The sequence below is a fragment of the Nicotiana tabacum genome, chromosome 7, assembly GCF_000715075.1.
Source record: "Nicotiana tabacum cultivar K326 chromosome 7, ASM71507v2, whole genome shotgun sequence".
Taxonomy (NCBI): Eukaryota; Viridiplantae; Streptophyta; class Magnoliopsida; order Solanales; family Solanaceae; genus Nicotiana; species Nicotiana tabacum.
This window is the reverse complement of record NC_134086.1, coordinates 51,136,514-51,157,423: the sequence shown is the minus strand read 5'-3', so window position 1 is coordinate 51,157,423 and position 20,910 is coordinate 51,136,514. Positions and strand designations below refer to the sequence as shown.

The 20,910-nt window shown below is 38.3% G+C and overlaps 1 protein-coding gene across 3 annotated transcripts; it reads left to right on the top strand.

The window, feature by feature from the left end:
* The first annotated feature begins 4,672 nt into the window (after positions 1 to 4,672).
* LOC107760083 (AP-5 complex subunit mu) lies at positions 4,673 to 20,597 on the top strand. 3 transcript variants are annotated; one of them, XR_012711627.1, is made up of 9 exons: positions 4,673 to 5,002; positions 5,078 to 5,221; positions 6,463 to 6,774; positions 9,237 to 9,520; positions 9,632 to 10,527; positions 12,326 to 12,382; positions 19,741 to 19,788; positions 19,942 to 20,177; positions 20,351 to 20,597. XR_012711627.1 is itself a non-coding variant. In XM_075257216.1 (8 exons), the coding sequence occupies exons 1-8, from the start codon at positions 4,935 to 4,937 to the stop codon at positions 20,011 to 20,013; spliced, it is 1,881 nt and encodes a 626-aa protein (XP_075113317.1). In that variant the 5' UTR covers positions 4,673 to 4,934; the 3' UTR covers positions 20,014 to 20,597. The 3 variants fall into 3 exon arrangements, 2 of the variants coding, with proteins under 2 accessions (XP_075113317.1, XP_075113318.1); XM_075257216.1 differs by having other exon boundaries at positions 19,942 to 20,597; XM_075257217.1 differs by lacking the exon at positions 19,741 to 19,788 and having other exon boundaries at positions 12,326 to 12,404; positions 19,914 to 20,597.
* Positions 20,598 to 20,910: the final 313 nt, after the last annotated feature.

Below are 20,910 nucleotides of genomic sequence, written 5' to 3'. Positions count from 1 at the left end.
CTAGGAAGGCCTTAGTTGATGTGGAAGCATGGGAACTCACCTTTCGGGTGGATGATGAGAAAGTGGTCTTTCATGTGTGCAAGTCAATGAAGCAGCCAAATAGTTGTGAGGTGTGCTCTTTTGTGGACCTTGTCACGGCAGTGATAGTTGATGGTACCAATGCAATGATCAATATGGAGGACCCTCTAGAGGCAGTATTGTTGAATCTTGATGTGAATGAGGATGAAGACGGAGTGGAGTGCGTGAATGCTTTATATGGAATGGACTCTTACTCTTATGAGCCTAGGAAACTCTCTTTGGATCTTGAAAATAGGAAGACTCCACCAACAAAACCTTCAATCGAGGAACCCCCCGGTGTTGGAGTTGAAGCCGTTGCCTCCACACCTCAGGTATGAGTTCTTAGGCCCTAGTTCAACTTTTCCAGCTATTCTTTCATCTTGTCTTACTAACATGCAGGTTAATGCCACATTGGCGGTACTTCAAAAGCGAAAAAAAGCAATTGGATAAACTTTAGCTGATATTCGGGGAATAAGCCCCGCATTCTATATGCACAAGAATATTCTGGAAGATGATGTAAATCCCTCCTTGGAACATCAAAGGAGGATGAACGAGGCAATGCAAGAAGTTGTGAAAAAGGAGGTGATCAAGTGGTTGGATGTCGGGGTTGTGTACCCCATCTCTGATAGCTCTTGGACTTTGCCAGTGCAATGCGTGCCGAAGAAGGTGGCATGAACGTGGTTGCAGATTCGCAAAATGAGTCGATTCCTACTAGGACCGTCACCGGTTTGAGGGTATGCATGGACTACCGCAAGTTGAATAAAGTGACTCGCAAGGATCACTTTCCATTACCTTTTCTTGATCAGATGTTAGACCAACTTGCTGGGCGTGCCTTCTACTGTTTCTTGGATGGGTATTCAGGGTACAACCAAATCTTGATTGCTCCGGAAGATCAGGAGAAGACCACATTCACTTGTCCATATGGCACCTTTGCCTTTTCTAGGATGCCTTTTGGGTTGTGTAATGCACCGGCTACATTTCAGCGGTGTATGATGGCCATTTTTACTGATATATTGGAAGACATTTTGGAGGTGTTCATGGATGACTTTAGTGTTTTGGGGGATTCATTTGATGAATGTTTTAAAAATCTTGATAGAGTGTTGGACCATTGTGAAGAAACCAATCGTGTTCTTAATTGGGAGAAATGCCACTTCAAGGTTGAGGAGGGCATAGTTCTTGGGCATAAAATTTCAAAGCATGGTATAGAGGTGGACAAAGCAAAAATTGATGTGATTTCAAGGCTCCCTCCCCCTACTTCTATCAAGGGAGTTAGAAGTTTTCTTGGGCATGCGGGGTTCTACCGAAGATTTATCAAAGACTTTTCAAAGGTAGTGAATCCCTTATGCAAGTTATTGGAAAAAGATGTCAAGTTCGTGTTCGATGAGAGATGTATGCAAGCCTTTGAACTTCTCAAGCACAAGTTGACCACCACTCCTATTATTACCGCACCCAATTGGAGCTTGCTTTTTGAGCTCATGTGTGATGCGAGCGATGTTGCGGTTGGGGCGATTTTGGGTCAAAGAGTGAACAAAATGTTTCATCCGATATACTATGCAAGCAAGACAATGAATGATGCTCAAGTGAACTACACGGTGACTGAGAAAGAGCTTTTAGCTATTGTATTCGCAATGGAGAAATTTTGGCCGTATTCATGGGTGCCAAGGTCATAGTTCATACCGATCATGACGCACTCCGGTACTTGATGACGAAGAAGGATTCCAAAGCTAGGCTGATGCGATGGATCTTGTTACTTCAAGAGTTTGATTTGGAGATTGTGGACTGAAAGGGTAGTGAAAACCAAGTGGCGGACCACTTGTCCCTCTTGGAGGAGGAGGGGAGGCCTTATGATGGCCTAGAGATCAATGATCCATTTCCCGATAAGCAACTCCTTTTGGTGTCGGTGAATGGTATGCCATGGTTTGCGGATATTGCTAATTTTCTTGTGACTGGTATAATCCCGTGTGAGCTCTCTTCTAACCAAAGGAAGAATCTCAAACGGGATAGTTTGGATTTCTATTGGGATGAGCTGTACTTGTTCAAGATTTGCACGGATGGTGTGATCCGAAGGTGTGTCCCGGAGGAGGAGCAATTGAGTATCTTAGAGGCTTATCATTCCTCTCCCTATGGTGGCCATCATGGCGGGGTGAGGACGGCTTCAAAAGTTCTTGGTTGTGGGCTTTATTGGCCAACTTTGTACAAAGATGCAAGTGAACTTGTAAATAGATGTGACGAATGTCAAAGAGCGGGTGGAATTTCGAAGAAAGATGAGATGCCTCTCAATACCATCCTTGAAGTTGATATTTTTGATGTATGGAGCATTGATTTTATGGGCCCATTTGTTAGCTCATGTGGGAACACATACATTCCTGTGGCAGTTGACTATGTTTCAAAGTGGGTCGAAGCTATGGCTTTACCCAACAATGAAGCTCAGAGTGTTGTTGCGTTTCTCAAGAAGAGCATTTTTACAAGGTTTGACACTCCTCGTGCAATCATAAGTGATGGGGTCTCATTTTTGTAATAGAGATTTTGACACTTTGCTTGCAAAGTATAGTGTCAATCACAAAGTTTCTACTCCTTATCATCCTCAAGCGAGTGACCAAATTGAAGTCTCAAATAGGGAAATCAAGAGTATATTGTCAAAAACGATCAATGCAAATAGGACCGATTGGTCAAAGAAGTTGGAGGATACTCTATAGGCTTATAGGACTGCTTACAAGACTCTGATTGGTATATCTCTGTACCGATTGGTGTTTGGAAAAGCTTTCCATCTACTGGTTGAGTTAGAGCACAAGGCCATGCGGGCTTTGAGGAAGCTGAATCTTGAATGGGATGTGGCAGCAAATCTTCATGTGGAGCATCTTAATGAACTTGATGAATTCCGATTCCATGCCTACTCCAGTTCGTCCTTGTACAAGGACAAGATGAAGTACCTTCATGATAAATATGGTCGTGGCAAGGAGTTCAAAGTGGGTGATTTGGTTCTCTTGTTCAACTCTCGGTTACATCTGTTTCCGGGAAAGCTTAAGTCGAAATGGAGTAGACCTTTTGAAGTGGTGTTTGTGACTCCGTTTGGTGCACTTGACTTGAAGAACAAAAATGGAGAGGTTTTCAGAGTTAAAAGATTGATGACAGCCACGTGGTGGAACTACTCCATCTAAAGTGGTTTGATAGTAACCTGCGTCGTGCCGCGACGTTAAATCAGGCGCTTCTTGGGAGGTAACCCATGTGTCTTTCTTTTTGTTTTTCTTTGATTCTTTTCTTAGTGTAGGATTTATTTTTGGACTGATTGGTTGTGAGATGTGTAGGATTGTTTTGATGCAGTGCAGAACTAAGTTGGAAAAATGCACACCCTCTGAAGTTTGCATTGCAGCCGCATTGCATTTTGTGCGGACTGTAGTGGCCTTAGTGCGGGGCCAACAATTCAATGCAGACCGCAGAGTTCATTGGTCAAAAATGAGGAGTCTCTGAAGTTTTCAACGGTAGCCGCAATGCATTTAGTGCGGTCCGCGGTGGATCACTGCGACTGCATTGCATTTCTTGCGGTCCGCAGTGGACATCCCCCAGTACCTCTTGTTTTTGAGCACTGCGGACCGCGGTGCCATTTTGTGCGGTCCGCGGTGGGTAGGTAAGTTGGGCCCCAGTTCCTTTTTCTATAAATAGAACCTGAGACACTCATTCTAAATTTTTCGACCATTTGCAATCAAAAGCTAAAAAATCACTGTTCATCTCATCTAATTGCATGAATTCAACTGCTAAGTCTAGTTAATCAACATTGCATCTCACTTCTGGTAATTTTAATTCTTTCTTGGTTGTTTAACTTTGTTATTTTCTAATTGCACGAATTCAACCGCTAAAAGTATAACATTGCATTCTTTGTTTATTCTAAAACTAGAAATTTGTAATTTTTCTACTTAAATGATAAAGTTATAATCCCAATGGTGTGTGTGTGTGGGGATATATAAGACATGGTGTGTTAGAATCTTAATTTTTAAAAAACCTCGTAGTATTATATAAGAGTTTCAAATGATTTTCTAAGAATATAAAATTAGATAACAAAAAAACATAACATTGTAACGATGCAGTGCACCCTTAGTTCATATTAAAAATTTAGTACTTGACTTTTATCAAATTTTATAGTTAAAAAGTTTTTGGGAGAAATTTAAAAATAGCCAGATTTATAAGTGGTCGTGCAAAAATAGCTCAGTTTTAAAAGTAATCGAAATTTAGCTATTTTTTATGTAAAAATAAATCTGAACGAAAATACAATTCAAAATCCGAAAAATACTCCAGCATAATATACTGGAGTTCCAGTATAATATGCCGGTCCAACATAATATACCGGAGTTTGGAGCACCGGTGCTATAGCCTCTAGTATATTATACTGGAGCGAGCAAAATATACCGGTCCAGCATAATATGCTGGAAGTTCATATACAGGTGCACTGAACTCCAGTATATTATGCTGGGTCGGTCTCTGTTGCAGTAAAATAGTGGCTATTTTTCAGTGACTTGATAAACGCTGGCTATTTTTGAATGACCAGTCCGAAAACTAGTTAGACCGTGCTATTTTTACAAAATTTTTGACTATAAAATGAACTCCATCATTCTCGGCCCTTTGGAGAATTTCCCCCCCAAAAAATATTCACCAAATCTCATTTTTAATCTTTAAGTGCCTCGTCAAGTAATTCTCTCAAAAACCATAATGTCAAACGAAATGTCGTCGTAGATATGCAGTAAACGCCAGAAAAACGGTGGCTCAAACGGGAGAAGTTTTATTTTGTGTGTCGTATAATTTACAAGGCTCCTTTTCCCTCAAACGGCGGTGAAATTAGTTGTACACGGCGGAAACCACCGTTGAGTTGATCTCCGGTGTCGCAAATGCCGAGCTCTTGTAGTATTAGAGCTCTCTGGATCCTCGCCAATCAAGACACTGTTGTTTTCTCCCGGTACTTCCTCTCTCCCTCTGTGTGTGTTCTTTCTTTCTTAATTTTGATAGTGGTGGTGGTGTGATGAATTTGCAGGAGATTTCCGGTTGTCGAGAAGAGGTGGCGGGCGGCGTGTGAGAGAGATAAGAGTTTAATCGAGGATGATTTGAATTATACTGGGGTGCCTGCTCTTCCTACTGATTCAGAGATAGCTGCTGCATTCATTGACCGCAAGAAAAGGTTTTTTAAATCCTTTTTCGAATATAGGTTTAATCTTGGGATGATAGCTTATATGTTTTAGTATTATTTATACTTGAAGAGAACATAATAGTACTATCCTTATCTCATCTTTTACTTTTTTTGGATAGTTGAGAAATTAGATGTTTCTGAGTTTCAAAACTCTGTAGATAATAGCGCTTACTTCTACCTTCTCTGAAAAAAGTATCTAAATTTTAGGATCTAAGTTTATTTCTCTTAATCAAGTCAATGTGTGTGGTTTGGATAATATACTGAATGCTTATTATGTATGGAGGAAATAAGTTGTTAGGAATAAAGAATTGTGGGTTCGCTACGGTCATATATTTAATTCTATTTCCTAATTTAATAATCTTAGAGATGATGTGAGAGGGTAATAATCCAGTTTAAAGAACTAGACCAAATGACAAAGTGGAGCTTCAATTAGCTTGATTTTACTCTTGAGCCTTTCATTGTGAAATTTTGGTTTCATGGCTAAAAGCCAGATGCGAGTCTTGCCTAGTGAAACACATGTTTTTTGTAGTTCAGTTGGAGAAATGAATTTTCAGTTCAAAAGATGGATTATCAGCAAAAAGTTGAAGAATTCCCAAGGATAAGGAAGCCACGGGACTTTCGATCATCATTTTTATTTGTTAGACTTCAGTTCAATTCTTTCTGGTGTCCAATTCTATGATAAATAAAAAATAAAGAAATCTGATCAGTACTACATGGAGATAAATGACTATAGGGAGACCCCTCCCACATCCTTCTCTTTCTCGGTGTATTTCTATTATTGTGGTCAGAGGGGATAGGTTCATGTTTGAAAGGTTGGTTCCTCGAAATTGCAAGTTGAGATTTGAATGACATCTTGAAACCATCTTCTTATCTCTTTTTTGGATGGAAAAACTCAGATGTTTTGCATTTTCGCAAGTCCATTTTCTTTCTGATTCTGTCAAATTTGTGAATTTCTTGGTTATGGAAGATTTAGGTAAGAAAATCTCTAGTAATTTTCCTATTAACTTCTTCTATACAGATGTCTGGTGTTATTAGCTATGACTGTTGATGAAGTTGTCATGGAGAGTGAAATGGCATGCAACTGCTCACTATCTGACTTTATCATGTCAAATCCGTTATCTTACTTATTGTTGACTTAGTTTCCATTGTTCTTTTTATCTTTCTTCAGTTTATGTCCTTACATTGTAGCCATTGGAATTTCCATGAATTACAATGTATAACTTTTTCTATAGGGAGGGATCTGCTCGTGGATTTGGCATTAGGATAAACCAGTCAGTTGAAGGTTCAGATTCCTGGGTTGATGATCCAATTACGCGTCACATAATAAGTCTTTACACTAAAAATGAACAGGAGGAAACAAATCGTACTTTGTGGCCGCTTGTTTTGCACATAAAGGACCACTACTGTATCCTTGTACTGCCTTTAGTGGAACCTCATCATCTAAAAACATATATAAGGATGTGTAAAAGATCTGACTGTGGAAATGCTGTTGGAGCAGATGAAAGTTTATCAGCCCTCCTGCTTAATCTTCCATCCATCACAGGGTAAGTTCCATCTTTACCTGTTTCAAGTTAAGAGGTAAAACTGACATTTGACATCTATCTATGGCTTAAGTTGATTCCTCCTTTGATGTAAGAGTATTCATTAGTTGTCTTTTTCCTTCTTGTTCACTGCTTGATCAGTCATTAAGCTCCACGCTCAACTGATGCTATTAATTCTCTTACCTCTTTTATCCTTGGGCACATTTTCTCACTGATATTATGATATGAATGCTGCCTTCTTTCATATAGGCAGATTACTTTCCTATTTTCTCATCCTAAGTGCAACAACTGTAATTTATATATATTTGATGTCTCGACCTGAGTTTCCAATGTCTAAATTCTATCCTCAGTGATCTATCCTGTTAGGGATCTATTTTACAGATGAACTTCTCCACTTGGCTTGCTTTCTGTTTCCGTTTAATCTTCATATAAGTTTTTGCCATACAAGTCTCTGAATGCAGAAAAATAATTCACCATATCGCTGTTATTGGTTCTGGTTTTCTTGGCTCTAGTGATGCTTCTCTGAGTTGTTTCATTTTACCTGATATGTTATTCCTTTCCCGTGTTCCCTCCTTTTCTCTTGCTTGAGATATTCATGTACAGTATTCATGGAAGGCCATTAAAATTGATAGAGGCTCCTTGATTCCCTCGCCACTTTTGCATGTATAAATGGGCATATCTGAACATAGGAGTACCCATTCATCATCTCTCCTCCTTTTCATCTTCCATATTAAGCTTATATGATTTATCTGGTAAATACCAAAAAAGGATTTATCTGGTATCTTTTTTTTCTTTTTGTTTGATGGTATCAGTGCTGTCGTAATAACATTTGACTTCGTAATCTTGTTTGGTCCATAATATGTATTATAGGTGGACTAACATCAACTTTCAGGTCAGCTATTTCCTCTTCAAGTTTCAAGAAATTGTACAAGTATAGAATCTTTTCGAAATTGTAACCCCTGCCAAGAGAGAAATAAATAAAATTAATGCTTGAGATAGTGAAAGAGTAGGAAGGTAAAAGATGCTTTTGACATTAAACTAGTAACAGTTTGTTTGCCAATTAATTTGAACATGCTTTACTACTAATCTGTTGCTTTGACCCAAAAAAATGAAATGATAATTTAAAAACAACAGTAATAGTAATAATATTATGATTTAGTGCATACTCTCCACACTGAACTTGCAAAAAATTCCCGGCACGACTTAACTTTGCTGGGGACTCATTACACACCCCAACATGTAAAAGGAGTGGTCTGAGACCCCCTTACACTGCCACGTTGTTTGCGCGTCTTTAGTAGATAATGGAATGGCATGAAATGTTAAAAAGTGTTTGAGACCTCATTTCACTACCATATGTCCAACATTTATATTTTTTCTTTCCTTTCTTTTAATAGGGTCATCTTCTTCTCCATTTTCTGCAGACCTCCATTGCTATTTTTCACCATCTTCTTCCATATTTTCTTACCGACTTTTTGCCTAATTAGTTTAAAGTTATCCAGAAAAATCAATTATTATTTCCAGTAATGTTTGATTATAATAAAGCACGCAAGTTAATTACATTTGCCTAACGAAACTCCAGCCATTCTGCAGCACCGTAAAGACTTCCTGCTTTTTAGAGCAAACAATGAGAACAAAGTCATATATACTCAAAGAAGAAAGAGAGAGAGAAATAGTACCACCCACAGCGATTTAAGAGTGTAGAGAAAGAGAAGTGGCTGGAGAATTTTCCCGGGTCCGAACACTCGGTAGTGATGTTTTAATCGGAGACTGAAGTTGAAAGGGTGCTTCCATGGACATGAGGTAGATATATGTATGTTGGACATTGTAAGGGGTATAGTTCTGATTTTTTTTTCTTTGATACGTGTCAAGCATATGAATCACACCCTCCACTTTACAATGGTCTAACACAGTTCAAGGGGATCTCAGATCCACTTTTTACAAGTTTGGGTGTATAACGGGGAACCTGCAAAGTTAAGGTGTGCAAGGGGTTTTTTCTCAAGTTCGGGGGGAGGGGGAGGGGAATATGTATTAAAGCTAATAATAATGATGCTGATAATCGCCCTGTAATTGCCCAGCCAAAATATCATAGAGTTCCTTTTCTAGATACAGTATTATAGATCTTTGAGCCTGTCATTGCCACCTACTATTCCTTGCTGTGTGTAGAGGAACTAGTTTCTTTCTTTTGGGGTTTGTTTGTGTGTGTGTGGGGGGGGGGGGATTTGATTAGTTTATAGGAGTTAATTTGACAGTTCATTAGAGTATAGCATATTAAATTCTTTCTTGTACTTAATCATATACTTATACATGAACTTCGCTCCACGAAGTTAGCTTTGAAGCTGGGGTTTAGCTTGGTCTAATATGAATCATCGCAAGGTTCTTTTATGGCTAATGCAGGTTGGTTTAGATCTTGCGTAATTGGATCCAGTTCCACTTATTACTAAAATTGCAATACTTTCCAAATACAGGGCATTTATGGTGGGTCACATGATAGGAGACATCATAACAGGCAATGTGACAGAACCTGAAATAGTCATAAGTGCATCTCCATCAGTGGGTGGGTTGTTGGATTCTCTCACTGGAAGTATTGGCATCTCAGCAAGAGCAAAACCTGTAGCTGCTCCAGTTGCAGGATCCACAGCTTCTGGAGCTGCAACCAGTGGAGCAATGGCATCTGATACCCCAAAGATTGGTTTGAGGCCCCTAGATAGAGATGCTATTCGCTCTTTTATAAGCAGTGCGATGCCATTTGGTTGGTAATCTTTATTTTGGTATCTACCATTGCACTTTTTTTGTCCAAGCTTGTGTGACTTAATTGAAGGATTTACTCTTTGCTGAAAAAAGCCATCTACCTTAAATGTAGGCACCCCTCTGGATCTTAACTACACCAACATTTCAGCTGTCAAGATTAATGGATTTTCTCCAGCAGATATCCCTCCTGCAGACCAGAAGCAACCAGCATGGAAGCCTTATCTCTATAGAGGGAAGCAGAGAATTCTGTTCACAATTCATGAGACAGTCCATGCTGCCATGTATGATCGCGATGAAATTCCAGATCGCATAACAATTTCAGGTCAAGTTAACTGTCGAGCGGAATTAGAAGGGTTGCCCGATGTGATGTTCCCACTTATAGGTTTGGACACTGCTCGTGTTGAGCTATTATCCTTCCACCCCTGTGCTCAAGTTCCAGAGCATGGTAACGAGAAGCAAGCACTTATGTTCTCACCACCATTAGGAAATTTCGTATTGATGCGTTTTCAGGCACTTTGTGGTATGCGGCCTCCGATCAAGGGTTTTTATCAGCTTTCAATGGTTTCAGAAAATGAAGGTGCTTTTTTGTTTAGGTTACGGCTCATGGAAGGTTATAGAGCTCCTCTGTCGATGGATTTCTGCACAGTGACAATACCTTTCCCCAGGAGAAGGGTGCTTTCTTTTGAAGGGACACCTTCTATTGGAACAGTTTCAGTTGCTGAACACTTTGTTGAATGGAAAATTATAACAACCGGTCGAGGAGTATCTGGAAAGAGTGTTGAGGCAACATTTCCGGGGACAGTAAAGTTTTCTCCATGGCAACCTCAAAGATTGCCTTCCTTAGGGGCAGTACTTGGGAATATGGAAGATGAAGAGAGTGATGCCGAAACAGAGTCGACGAATAATATGGCGAATGTGGAAGACTTTTTAATGGAGAAAATGAATAAGGATCTTCAAGCAGTTGATTTGGAGGAGCCATTTTGCTGGCAAGCATACGATTATGCTAAAGTAAGTATTCTGTTTAGCAACTTTAGTTGTAATGCTTCCTCTTTCATGGATTATTTTGATGTGAGCTGTCCAGACAGCTAAGGTTTCCTTTTATTTTTCCATATAAACTCCTTTTTTTTGGGGTAAGGTAAACAATTCTATTAGCAGTGGGGAAAACTCCCTAAAACCTCGCTTTCTGTTTGGAACATCATTCCTGCTGCTATATGCTGGATCATTTGGAAAGAAAGAAATGCTAGGATTTTTGCAGACAAGAATGACACTGTACTTAAGCTTAAACACAAATGTATTTGTTTAGTTTTTGGTGCAACATGGCTGCGCCAAACTTCTTAGAGCCCGAAGCTATGTTGAACTTTATCTGTTCATTACAGTCTCTGTGATGCACATATCTGATATCTGTATCTTTAAAATGAATATTTCCCAGTTTCTGCTGGTTTCATCAATATGTTTTACCTTATCAAAAAAAAAAAAATCATGTATACAAGTAGTATACTATAAGGTAGAGAATCTACTACATAATGTGATTCTCTATGAATGACAACCAAGCTTTCTACACACTGGAGCTTCATTGGTGCACCAAAAAGAAACTAGGGATAAGAGGGCTATTCTTCGAACATGCTAGTACTGGAATTTACTTTGAGTTTAGGTATACTAAGTAACCAAACGTTTAAGATTAAGCAAAGAGCTGGCGAAGTCGCATGTTAAAGTTAGGAAGATATTGTCTTAGCAGAGAATGTGGCCCTAGATAGAGCTGATTGAAAAAAAAAATAAAGGCAACCCGGTGCACAAAGCATCCCGCGTTCATGCAGGGTCCGGGGAAGGGCCGCACCTCAGGGGGTGTAATGTAGGCAACCTACCCTGATTCAAGTAACAATGGTTGATTCCAAGGCTCTAATCCGTGACCTATAGGTCACACGGAGACAACTTAAGCGTTGCTCCAAGGCTCCCTTCATAGAGCTGATTGAAAAAAAAAAGAATGAATGTATATAGCAGACTTCGTGAAAACTGTTAGACTTGGGGACATACTTTTTTTATCAGTATATGTTTTTTAATCGGCAAGGACTTCTTTATACCTGTAGTACTAGTGTTATTCTCGTATTTCCTATTCTTAGATTTCTATTACTATCTTTTGTCTTTGCTTTGGTTATCTTATTTTTTCTGGCTGTGGTTACTGCTTCTCTTTCCATGGCTTCTTCATTACTGTATTTCTTTTTCAAAACTGCTATGATTATGCCTTCCTTGAGCTGAGAGTCTATCGGAAACCACCTCTCTACCTTCACGACGTAGAGGTAAGGTTTGCGTACACACTACCCTCCCCAGACCTCACTTGTGGGATAACGCCGGGTATGTCGTTTTTGTCGTTGATGTTTTGAGTTGGGATCGTACTTGATACCCCATCACAAGATTACCACCCAGAGAGAGAGAGAGAATGTTCGAGGAGCTTTCTGGGATCAATTTGTTACCACAGCCCATAACCATCAGCACTCCCTATCCCTGGGAGTTTATATTCCTGTCCCCTCAGACAAGAAGAGAATAAGGAGAGGAACAGAGAGAGAGAGAGACTATTCAAAACAGAAAAAGAGGAACAGAAGAGTAACAAGGTTAGGCGAGTCCGAAGAGTGCAAATTGACTCTACTGATTTTTGTTTTTATACAGTCAAAAGTACTTCATCAACCTCATAATCAAGATATATTCCTTTTTAATAGTATGACAATTAGCTGATGTGGATATGAACATTTCTTAAGTTATTGAAATTAATTGCTTTGTGAAAAGTATATTTATACTCATCATGTGATTGCAGGTTTCATTCAAGATAATGGGAGGATCTTTGTCAGGAATGTCTATTGATCCAAAATCTGTAAGTCCTCTATAAATCATCTGTTGTCAAGTTGATTCTTTCTTTTAGAGGGGAACATTATCATGGAAATAAATCATGAATAGTTCAACCTGTGTTATCCTAATTTATTATCTACAAGTAGCATGAAACCAATAATTACTGAATATCATTATCTGAAAAATCTTTCCCTTTCAATTTTCATTTGGCTAAAAGAACTATGTGAATTGTCTCTCTCTCTCTTTTTTTCTTTTTTTGTGAGTCCATGTATTTGCGACCGAGTTTTACTAATTTTTATCCAGGTTTTTTTTTCTCTTCAAAACCATCAAGTTAGTCAATCGATCTACTTGGTCTCAATCCCAAACTAGTTAGGGAGTTAGGGTTGGCTTTTTGAATCCTTTATATCCATTCCGAGTCTATTTGACTCATTTCATTCCAATAGTAGATAACTTATCGTTTGAGGCAAGTTAAGAGTTCTCTAAAACTAGAATTCTCTATATCCGACATTTATCTCTGCAATGACCAACAAATCTCCAATCATACTAGAAAGATTCCTGTCAAATACCGAAACTTATATAAGTGTAACAACTATAACTCATTGAGTGAGTTATACATGCCTTGATATTGATATTGATGATTTTCCAATATTAACTGGTGCTTATGAAGGTTACCCATGGTTTATTACTGTAACCAATATTTCTTCCAATCAAAGATTTTCGCGTTCCATTAGCATTCAATGCCCAATTCGAACCAAGTGGACACAATTTTCCTTCAACTTCCTCCCAATTAGGTGTTTTGAAAAGTATCTGCGTCAACTCGTTATTAATTGACTCTAGACTAAAATGTTGGTTAATGCATTCAGGTGCGAAGCTGATTATCTTTCCCCTAACAGCATATTGATTTGAATCTTTGTTAAGATTCTTGTAAAACTTTAGAACAAGGTCTAGACAAAAATCACCAGGATACTACACGAAAATTTTCCAGTTGTAATACTTGATGGTATCAACTACGGTCTTATCAAAATCGCTATCCTTGCATAAAAATCAATTCCTTTTTCTTTAATGGGTTTTCGGCTATGTTGCGCGGACTCTCCAAAACAGCTGCCACACCCGTGTCGGATCCTCCAAAAATACACTATATTTGGAGGGTGCGACACACACCCATCGATATTTTCGTAGAGTCCGAGCAACATAGGTTTTCGGCCCTTCCATCCTTTGTTGCGTGAAACTTTGGGATAAGGATTCTCTTTGTTTGCCATTTGATGATGGTGATGGGTACTCTATGAAGAAGAAAAGTGAAAAAGATGATTGAGGGTGGTGTATGCCACAGAAAAGTGAAGAAAAAGAAAAGATTTAAAATATTCTTGTGGTCCCAAAAAATTTACTTTATAAGAACTAAAAATGGATGGAAAAATCGAACACTCCACAGACATAGCTGGCTACAAGCAGGGGGTTGGGCAGGGGTTGCGTCACAGCAGAAGTGCGATGCATCGTGGCCTTTTTTCCTTAACTCTATTCCTGTCACTATTTGTTAGCATGGTGTGTCATGCAATCATGATTTGGAGTTCAAATGCATTGGGCTCTTGAAAAGTATTTTTTTCAGTTTTGTTGAATTACTGTAATTATTTATTTCCCTCTCTACTACGCATTGAACATCGTCCTTCCACAATTTGGGTTCCCCCAATCTTATAAAGATACTTTTTATTGATATAAATTTTATACATTATAAATACACTTTTATATATAAAATTTACGGTTTTATAAATAACACACGCGCACGCGCGCGCACACACACATATATGTATGTATGTGTGTGTGTGTATGTATGTGTGTGTGTGGGGGGGGGGTGTGTGGGGGGGGGGGGTTGGAGTGTGTGTGTGTGTGCGCGTGCCTGAAAATATTAAAGATTTAGATAGACATAAGTATACATTAAAAAAAAAACATAAGTATTTTATGTAAGTATATTTCTTCACTTTTCTTCTTCACAAAGCACCCATCACCATTATCAAATGGCAAAACAGAAAGAATCCTTATCCTAAAGCTTCACGCAATGGAGGATTGAAGGGCCGAAAACCCATTGATGAAAGAGGGATGAATTTTTATGCCGAGGAAGGTGATTTTGATGAGATCATAGTTGATACCATCAAGCATTACAACTTGAAAATTTTCGTGCACCCTATTGGAGATTTTTGTCTAGACCTTGTTCTAAAGTTTTACAAACAAAGATCCAAATTAATATATTGTTAGACGAAGACAAACAACTTCTCACCTGAAAGCATGGACCAACTTGTTGGTCTAGAGTCAGTCAGTGATGATTTTGATGCATATCCTTTCTGCAACACCTAATGGGGAGGAAGTTGAAGGAAAATTGTGTCCACTTTGGTGCCAATTGGGCGTTGAATCCTAATGGAACGCGATTGGAAGATATATTGGCTAAAGTAATAGTCCATGAGTGACATTCACAAGTCTAGATTGATACCAAATATAAATAATTTATTGGTTTAACTAGAGTATTTCTCCATTATGCCATCTGCACTCATATGCCACTTAATGTTGGAAAAATATTCAATATCATGTGTAACTGACTCAAATGTGAGGAGTATTTTCTTCACTCCAACAATAACATCTTTGTTAAAATACTTTGATATATACCTACTCTCCTAAATATTTGTTACAGCTTCTTCAAGAATGATTAGTAAAATTATTTTGAGCTAATGTGACAAACTAATGGTCCAAAAAAAGAACTAGGCAAAATAAAAGACCAAGTCAAGCACGCCCTACCAAATGTACAACTGGAAATTATGAGACAACTAATGCACAACTGGGAATTATGGCATTTGGCAATTCAATTGGATGGACTGGTACATCAATTTGCTCAAGTTGGAAGAATTGATATATTGGAAGAAAAGATGAAAAATAGTATGGGTAGATTGGAAGAAAAATAGAGCGGAGGTTTCATGGAGTTGAGCAAAATGCAAGACACAACGTACAATTTTACTGTGATTTGTGAATTTTCTAATATGATGCGTCTATTGGTGGATCTTTGGAATTTCTTTATTTGCTAGTTTTTCTGCCATTTGAATGGGCAGATCCATCAAAAGCAGCTTGGGAATTCCACAGTTTTTTAACCAAGCTACCTTAAAAAACCAACAACCACTGGCTGATGAAACACCACTGCTACCACTGGTTGTACCTAATGGTTCAGATCTAATGTCAACACAAACTAGTAATATTCTTAATAATTTTCCAGATCTGAACAGTATCACTGCTTTTGATGACCTTGCAGGTATTTTTTCACCTCAAAAGGTAAACCATATATGATAAAAGAAGGTGATCGACATAAAAAAAAAAAGCAAAAAGACCACGAGAAGTAGCTAGGAAAGGAAAGGAGATTGTGACAGAGGCAGAAGCCTCTCAGATACAAAAGATAAGGACTATCTGGTTGGGGGGGGGGGAATGAAAGAAGAATGGCATCTCTCATGCGGCATAGTACATTGAGACTACTGTACAATGCTCATACAATTTCATGTTCCATTTCATTTTTTGGGAAATGCAATTCTCACACCCTGATATCTCATTATTCGTATGCTTTCCTCATCTATCCAAAATCGAGTTCACACTCTATTTTGGTTCCTCACTCATCTTTCTTCCACCTCGTGTAGGAGTATATGTTTTGTCCATAACCTTATTCTAGAAAAACAAGTTAGCCCCTCGTGCTCATTGTGTGTTTCTAGGTTAATTGAGGGTGCAGAAAGGATATCGGTGCTATTCACCTGACTTCTAGCTTCACCTTATGCTTGCCAATATTTCTTTGAAAATCAACTATACTTCACCGGTCTAGGCAACCTAGACATTTTTGAGGTGTTACTAGTTCCATCTTTCTGGGGATTCTGTCGCCATCTCTCCTTCATCTTCTCCCACAGCTCCACCACCTACAACACCTTTTGCAACTCCACCACTCTTGATGTATCATCACCGTCAACATCCAACATTAGGTCCAGCTAAACTGCCGTGTCGAAGCAAATTAGCTGAGGACTTGTCTCCTCCTAGTCCTCCAACTTCTCTTCGAAAAGGTATTCAATCCACTATTAATCCTAATTCTAATTATATTGGTTTGAGTTATCATCATCTATCATCACACTATGATGCCTTTATGTCTTGTTTGTCCTCCATTTCTATCCTTAAGTCGATAAACGCTCTCTCATCCTAGATGGCAACAGACTATGGTCAAAGAGATATCTGCTTTACATGCTAATGGTACTTGTAGTTTGTTCTTCTACCTCTAGGTAAATCTCCTATTGGCTATCGGTGGATTATGCAGTCAAAGTTGGTCCGGGCATTTAAATAGATCAACTTAATGCCCGCCCTATTGCCAAACGTTATACTCAAATATTTGGACTTGATTACGGTGACTTTTTTCGTCGTGGCTAAAATAGCATATGTCGGTCCTTTTTTTCTATCCATGATTGATGTTTGCCATTGACCTCTATCAATTGGACGTTAAGAATGCTTTTCTCCACTACAATATTGAGGATGAAGTATATATGGAGCAACCACCTCATTTTGTTGCTCAGAGGAGTCTAGCGGTCTTGTATGCCGGATGCATTGATTTGTATGTGGTCTGAAACATTATCCTCGAGAATGGTTTGGTAAGTTCAACACAATTATGTAGGAGTTTGGTATGACTCGCGGTCTCGCTGATCGTTCTGGATTTTATAGATATACTGCTCCAAATTTAAGTTCACGTCTTATACTGGATCCTTCACCTATTGAGGACTTGTCTCCTCCTAGTCCTCTAACTTCTCTTTGAAAATTTATTCAATCCACACTAAATTCTAATTCTAATTATGTTGTTTGAGTTATCATCGTCTAGCATCACACTGTGATGCCTTTATGTCTTGTTTGTCCTCCGTTTCTATCCCTAAGTCGATAAACGCTCTCTCATCCTAGATGGCAACAGACTATGGTCAAAGAGATATCTGCGTTACATGCTAATGGTACTTGGTAGTTTGTTCTTCTACCTCTAGGTAAATCTCCTATTGGCTATCGGTGGATTATGCAGTCAAAGTTGGTCCGAATAGTTAAATAGATCAACTTAATGCCCGCCCTATTGTCAAACGTTGTACTCAGATATTTGAACTAGATTACTGTGACTTTTTCCGTCATGGCTAAAATAGCATATGTCCGTCCTTTTTTTCTATCCATGATTGATGTTTGCCATTGACCTCTTTATCAATTGAACGTTAAGAATGCTTTTCTCCACTACAATATTGAGGATGAAGTATATATGGAGCAACCACCTCATTTTGTTGCTCAGAGGAGTCTAGCGGTTTTGTATGCCGGATGCATTGATTTGTATGTGGTCTGAAACATTCTCCTCGAGAATGGTTTGGTAAGTTCAACACAGTTATGTAGGAGTTTGGTATGACTCACATCCTCGCTGATCGTTCTGCATTTTATAGACATACTGCTCCAAATTTGTGTAGTTATTTGGTAGTTTATGCTGATGATATATTCATCACGGGCAATGATCAGGATGGTATAACTAAATTGAAGCAACTTCTCCTTTATCACTTGCATACTAAGGATTTAGGCAGATTGAAGTACTTCATAGATATTGAGGTCGCTCAGTCCAAATCAGGAATTGTCAATTCACAACGCAAGTATGCTTTATACATCTTGAAGAGTTAGGAATAACATGTTGTTGACCAATTAACACTCATATGGACCCGAATGTTAAGCTTTTGCCACGACAGGTGGGCCCCTTAGTGATACTAGAGTTGGTAAGTTGAACTACCTCATAGTGACTCGACCTGACAACCTTTCTTGTGAGCGTTGTAAGTCGGTTTACGGACTCTTCGTGTGATAGTGATTGTGATGCAGTTATGTTTATTCTTCGATATATAAAATCAGCCACATGCAAAAAATTGCTTTTTGAGGATCAAGGCTATGAACAGGTAGTTGGATATATAAACAATGATTGGGCAGGATCACCTTTTGATAGGCGGTCTACATATGAATATTGTATTCTAGTAGGTGGTAATTTGGTATCTTGAAAGAGTAAGAAACGAAATGTGGTTGCTCGATTTTGTGCAAAAGAAAACCGTCCAATGGTTGTGTCAACTTGCGAACTAGTTTGGATCAAACAATTGCTCAGAAAATTAAAGTTTCGAGAAATCCATCAGATAAAACTTAGATGGAACGTATGAGTTATAACCAAGCTGCTATTTTGCATCAAATCCAGGGTTTCATAGAGAACTAAACACAAGTTCGACTATCACTTCATCACAGAAAAGATACTTTAGGAGACATTGTTACAGAATTTGTGAAGTCAAATGATCAACTTGTAAATATTTTCACCAAGTTCCTCACTTGTTCTCGTATCAGTTACATTTGTAATAAGCTTGGTACATACCACTTGTATGCACCAACTCGAGGGGGAGTGTTAAGAATATTGTAAATAATACTTTATGCTCGCTTCGTCCCACAATTTATGTGATGTTGTTTGACTGGGCGGGAGTTTAAGAATGAAAGAACATATGACTATAAATCATCATCTCATTTAGGGTAAAATGAGAAATTTAAATTTAAATTGTTATTAAATCTAAAAAGGAAAGAGTCACATAAATTGAGACAGAGGGAGTATCAATTATGATTAATTGGATATGATTTGATTGATTGTGTAATTAGGTAGAATATTTCCTTCCTATCTTAGCACTTATATTCACTATTTAAGATTCGGTAGCTTTAGGAAATAATCAAGTTGTGTTTTCACTCATTTCTTTCTTCCTATCTTCCTTTTCCTCACACTAACTCTTAGTTGATTTACTTGGTATTGTTTTTAATTAACACGATATCTTGTGCAAATAACATCCACCATTAAGTCTTATCTTGCACACTATTGGTTAGCTCATTCATAACTAGGGTAAAAAAAATACGGGCTTATCCCAAGTGAAAATCCGCTCTTATGGGAGGGTATTTTTAGCTCTTCTCTTTTCCATTTATTGCATTAGTTGATGTTGCTAATTATTTGTTTTTCACATGTTAATTATGTCAGGTAGATTTCCTTTTATTTGTGAAAATTAATCTAAGTGCTTATTGGTCCATCCTACTTTTCCTAGGCAATAGTAGATTCAACCTACTTCTACACTTCACATTTCTTTCTTAAGCGTACAAACGGACTATTCTCCGCCTTGAACATCTAGATGAAAGCAAATTACCATCGGTCACTGACTCACTGCATCATATGCTTGAACTGCTAACTGTCAGCTCTAGGTTGTGCTGTGAGCAGTTTCTCAGTCACAGAGATTCTCAGGCGCTTTATGTTTCCTGCTTATATTGATATTGAGTTATTGCTATTCTTAATGCGATGAGCCATTGCAGGTAAGCATTTTCCCTGCTGTTAAAGCACCTGTGGAATTTTCTACTCAGGTATTTTTGTTATCAGTTACATAACATATTCTTGATAGTTCTCTAGCTTTATTTGGGTCTGCTTATTACAGCAGCTGTTTGACATCTGCAATCAACCCTGTCTTTTGAGTTATTAAAATCTTTAGTGGTCTGACTTTGGTATGATTGTCACAGGTGACTTCTGGGGATTATATTTTGTGGAACACACTAGGAAAATGTCCTGTTGCTTCCACACCCAAAGCATAGAGTTGCAAAATATATTGTTGGCATATCTGTTAGGAGCAATGACAGACGGTTATCTTGTTGGATGGCTGCTGAGTTTGAGAGGCGAGCACAAAGAGGCTGTATGCAAAAGATATGTATAGTGGGACAATTTGGTGACCAGTTCCTCTTGCAGTTAGATTGCACAGGTGGGAAGTGGATGACTCATGTTTCTTGGCATTTGGTATTTGTGGCACAAGATTATTTAAGACGTGTACAACTACTTCTTGGATACTCAGGTCACACATAATTAGTTAGCTGTATATTATGAGAACTAACTGCATACTTGTACTTGCTTGTGTTGTCTTGGTGTTTCTACTAGGTGAAAGATACTCTTCCTAGAGAGACTCAGTCTCGTGCCTTCTGCTGTTACAGACATGCTTTTGCGAGAAACTTGATCAGCAGTTTACCCCTTGCTTCATTTGAATTTTATAAAACTGGAAAGATGCTGAGATTTCTAGCTCTAAGAAGCGTTTGGTTACTGGGTCTCGTACCTCCTGCTGTAACACATATTTATCCAGTGTTTGGTTATGGGTATTAGCTCATACTGGTTTATATTTTATACCAAATTCTTGGTATTCTTTATGTGTATTAGCTCATACTGGTTTATATTTTATACCAAATTCTTGGTATTCTTTATCCTACATTGGATGTGGCATAATAATAATCCCAGGATTATAATCTTCCGAACCAAATTATCCTACATTGGATGTGGCTGTAAGGCACATTTATCCAGTGAATTGCTTTTTATTTGTCGGGATACTGGAGTTCATTGAATTGGATCCCTTGACTGAAAGGGTTCTCTGTGTTGTAAGATAAATCTTTTTAAGCCTAAATATATTCTGTTGTAAGCGTTATGGATTCATGAAGGAAACATTCAAA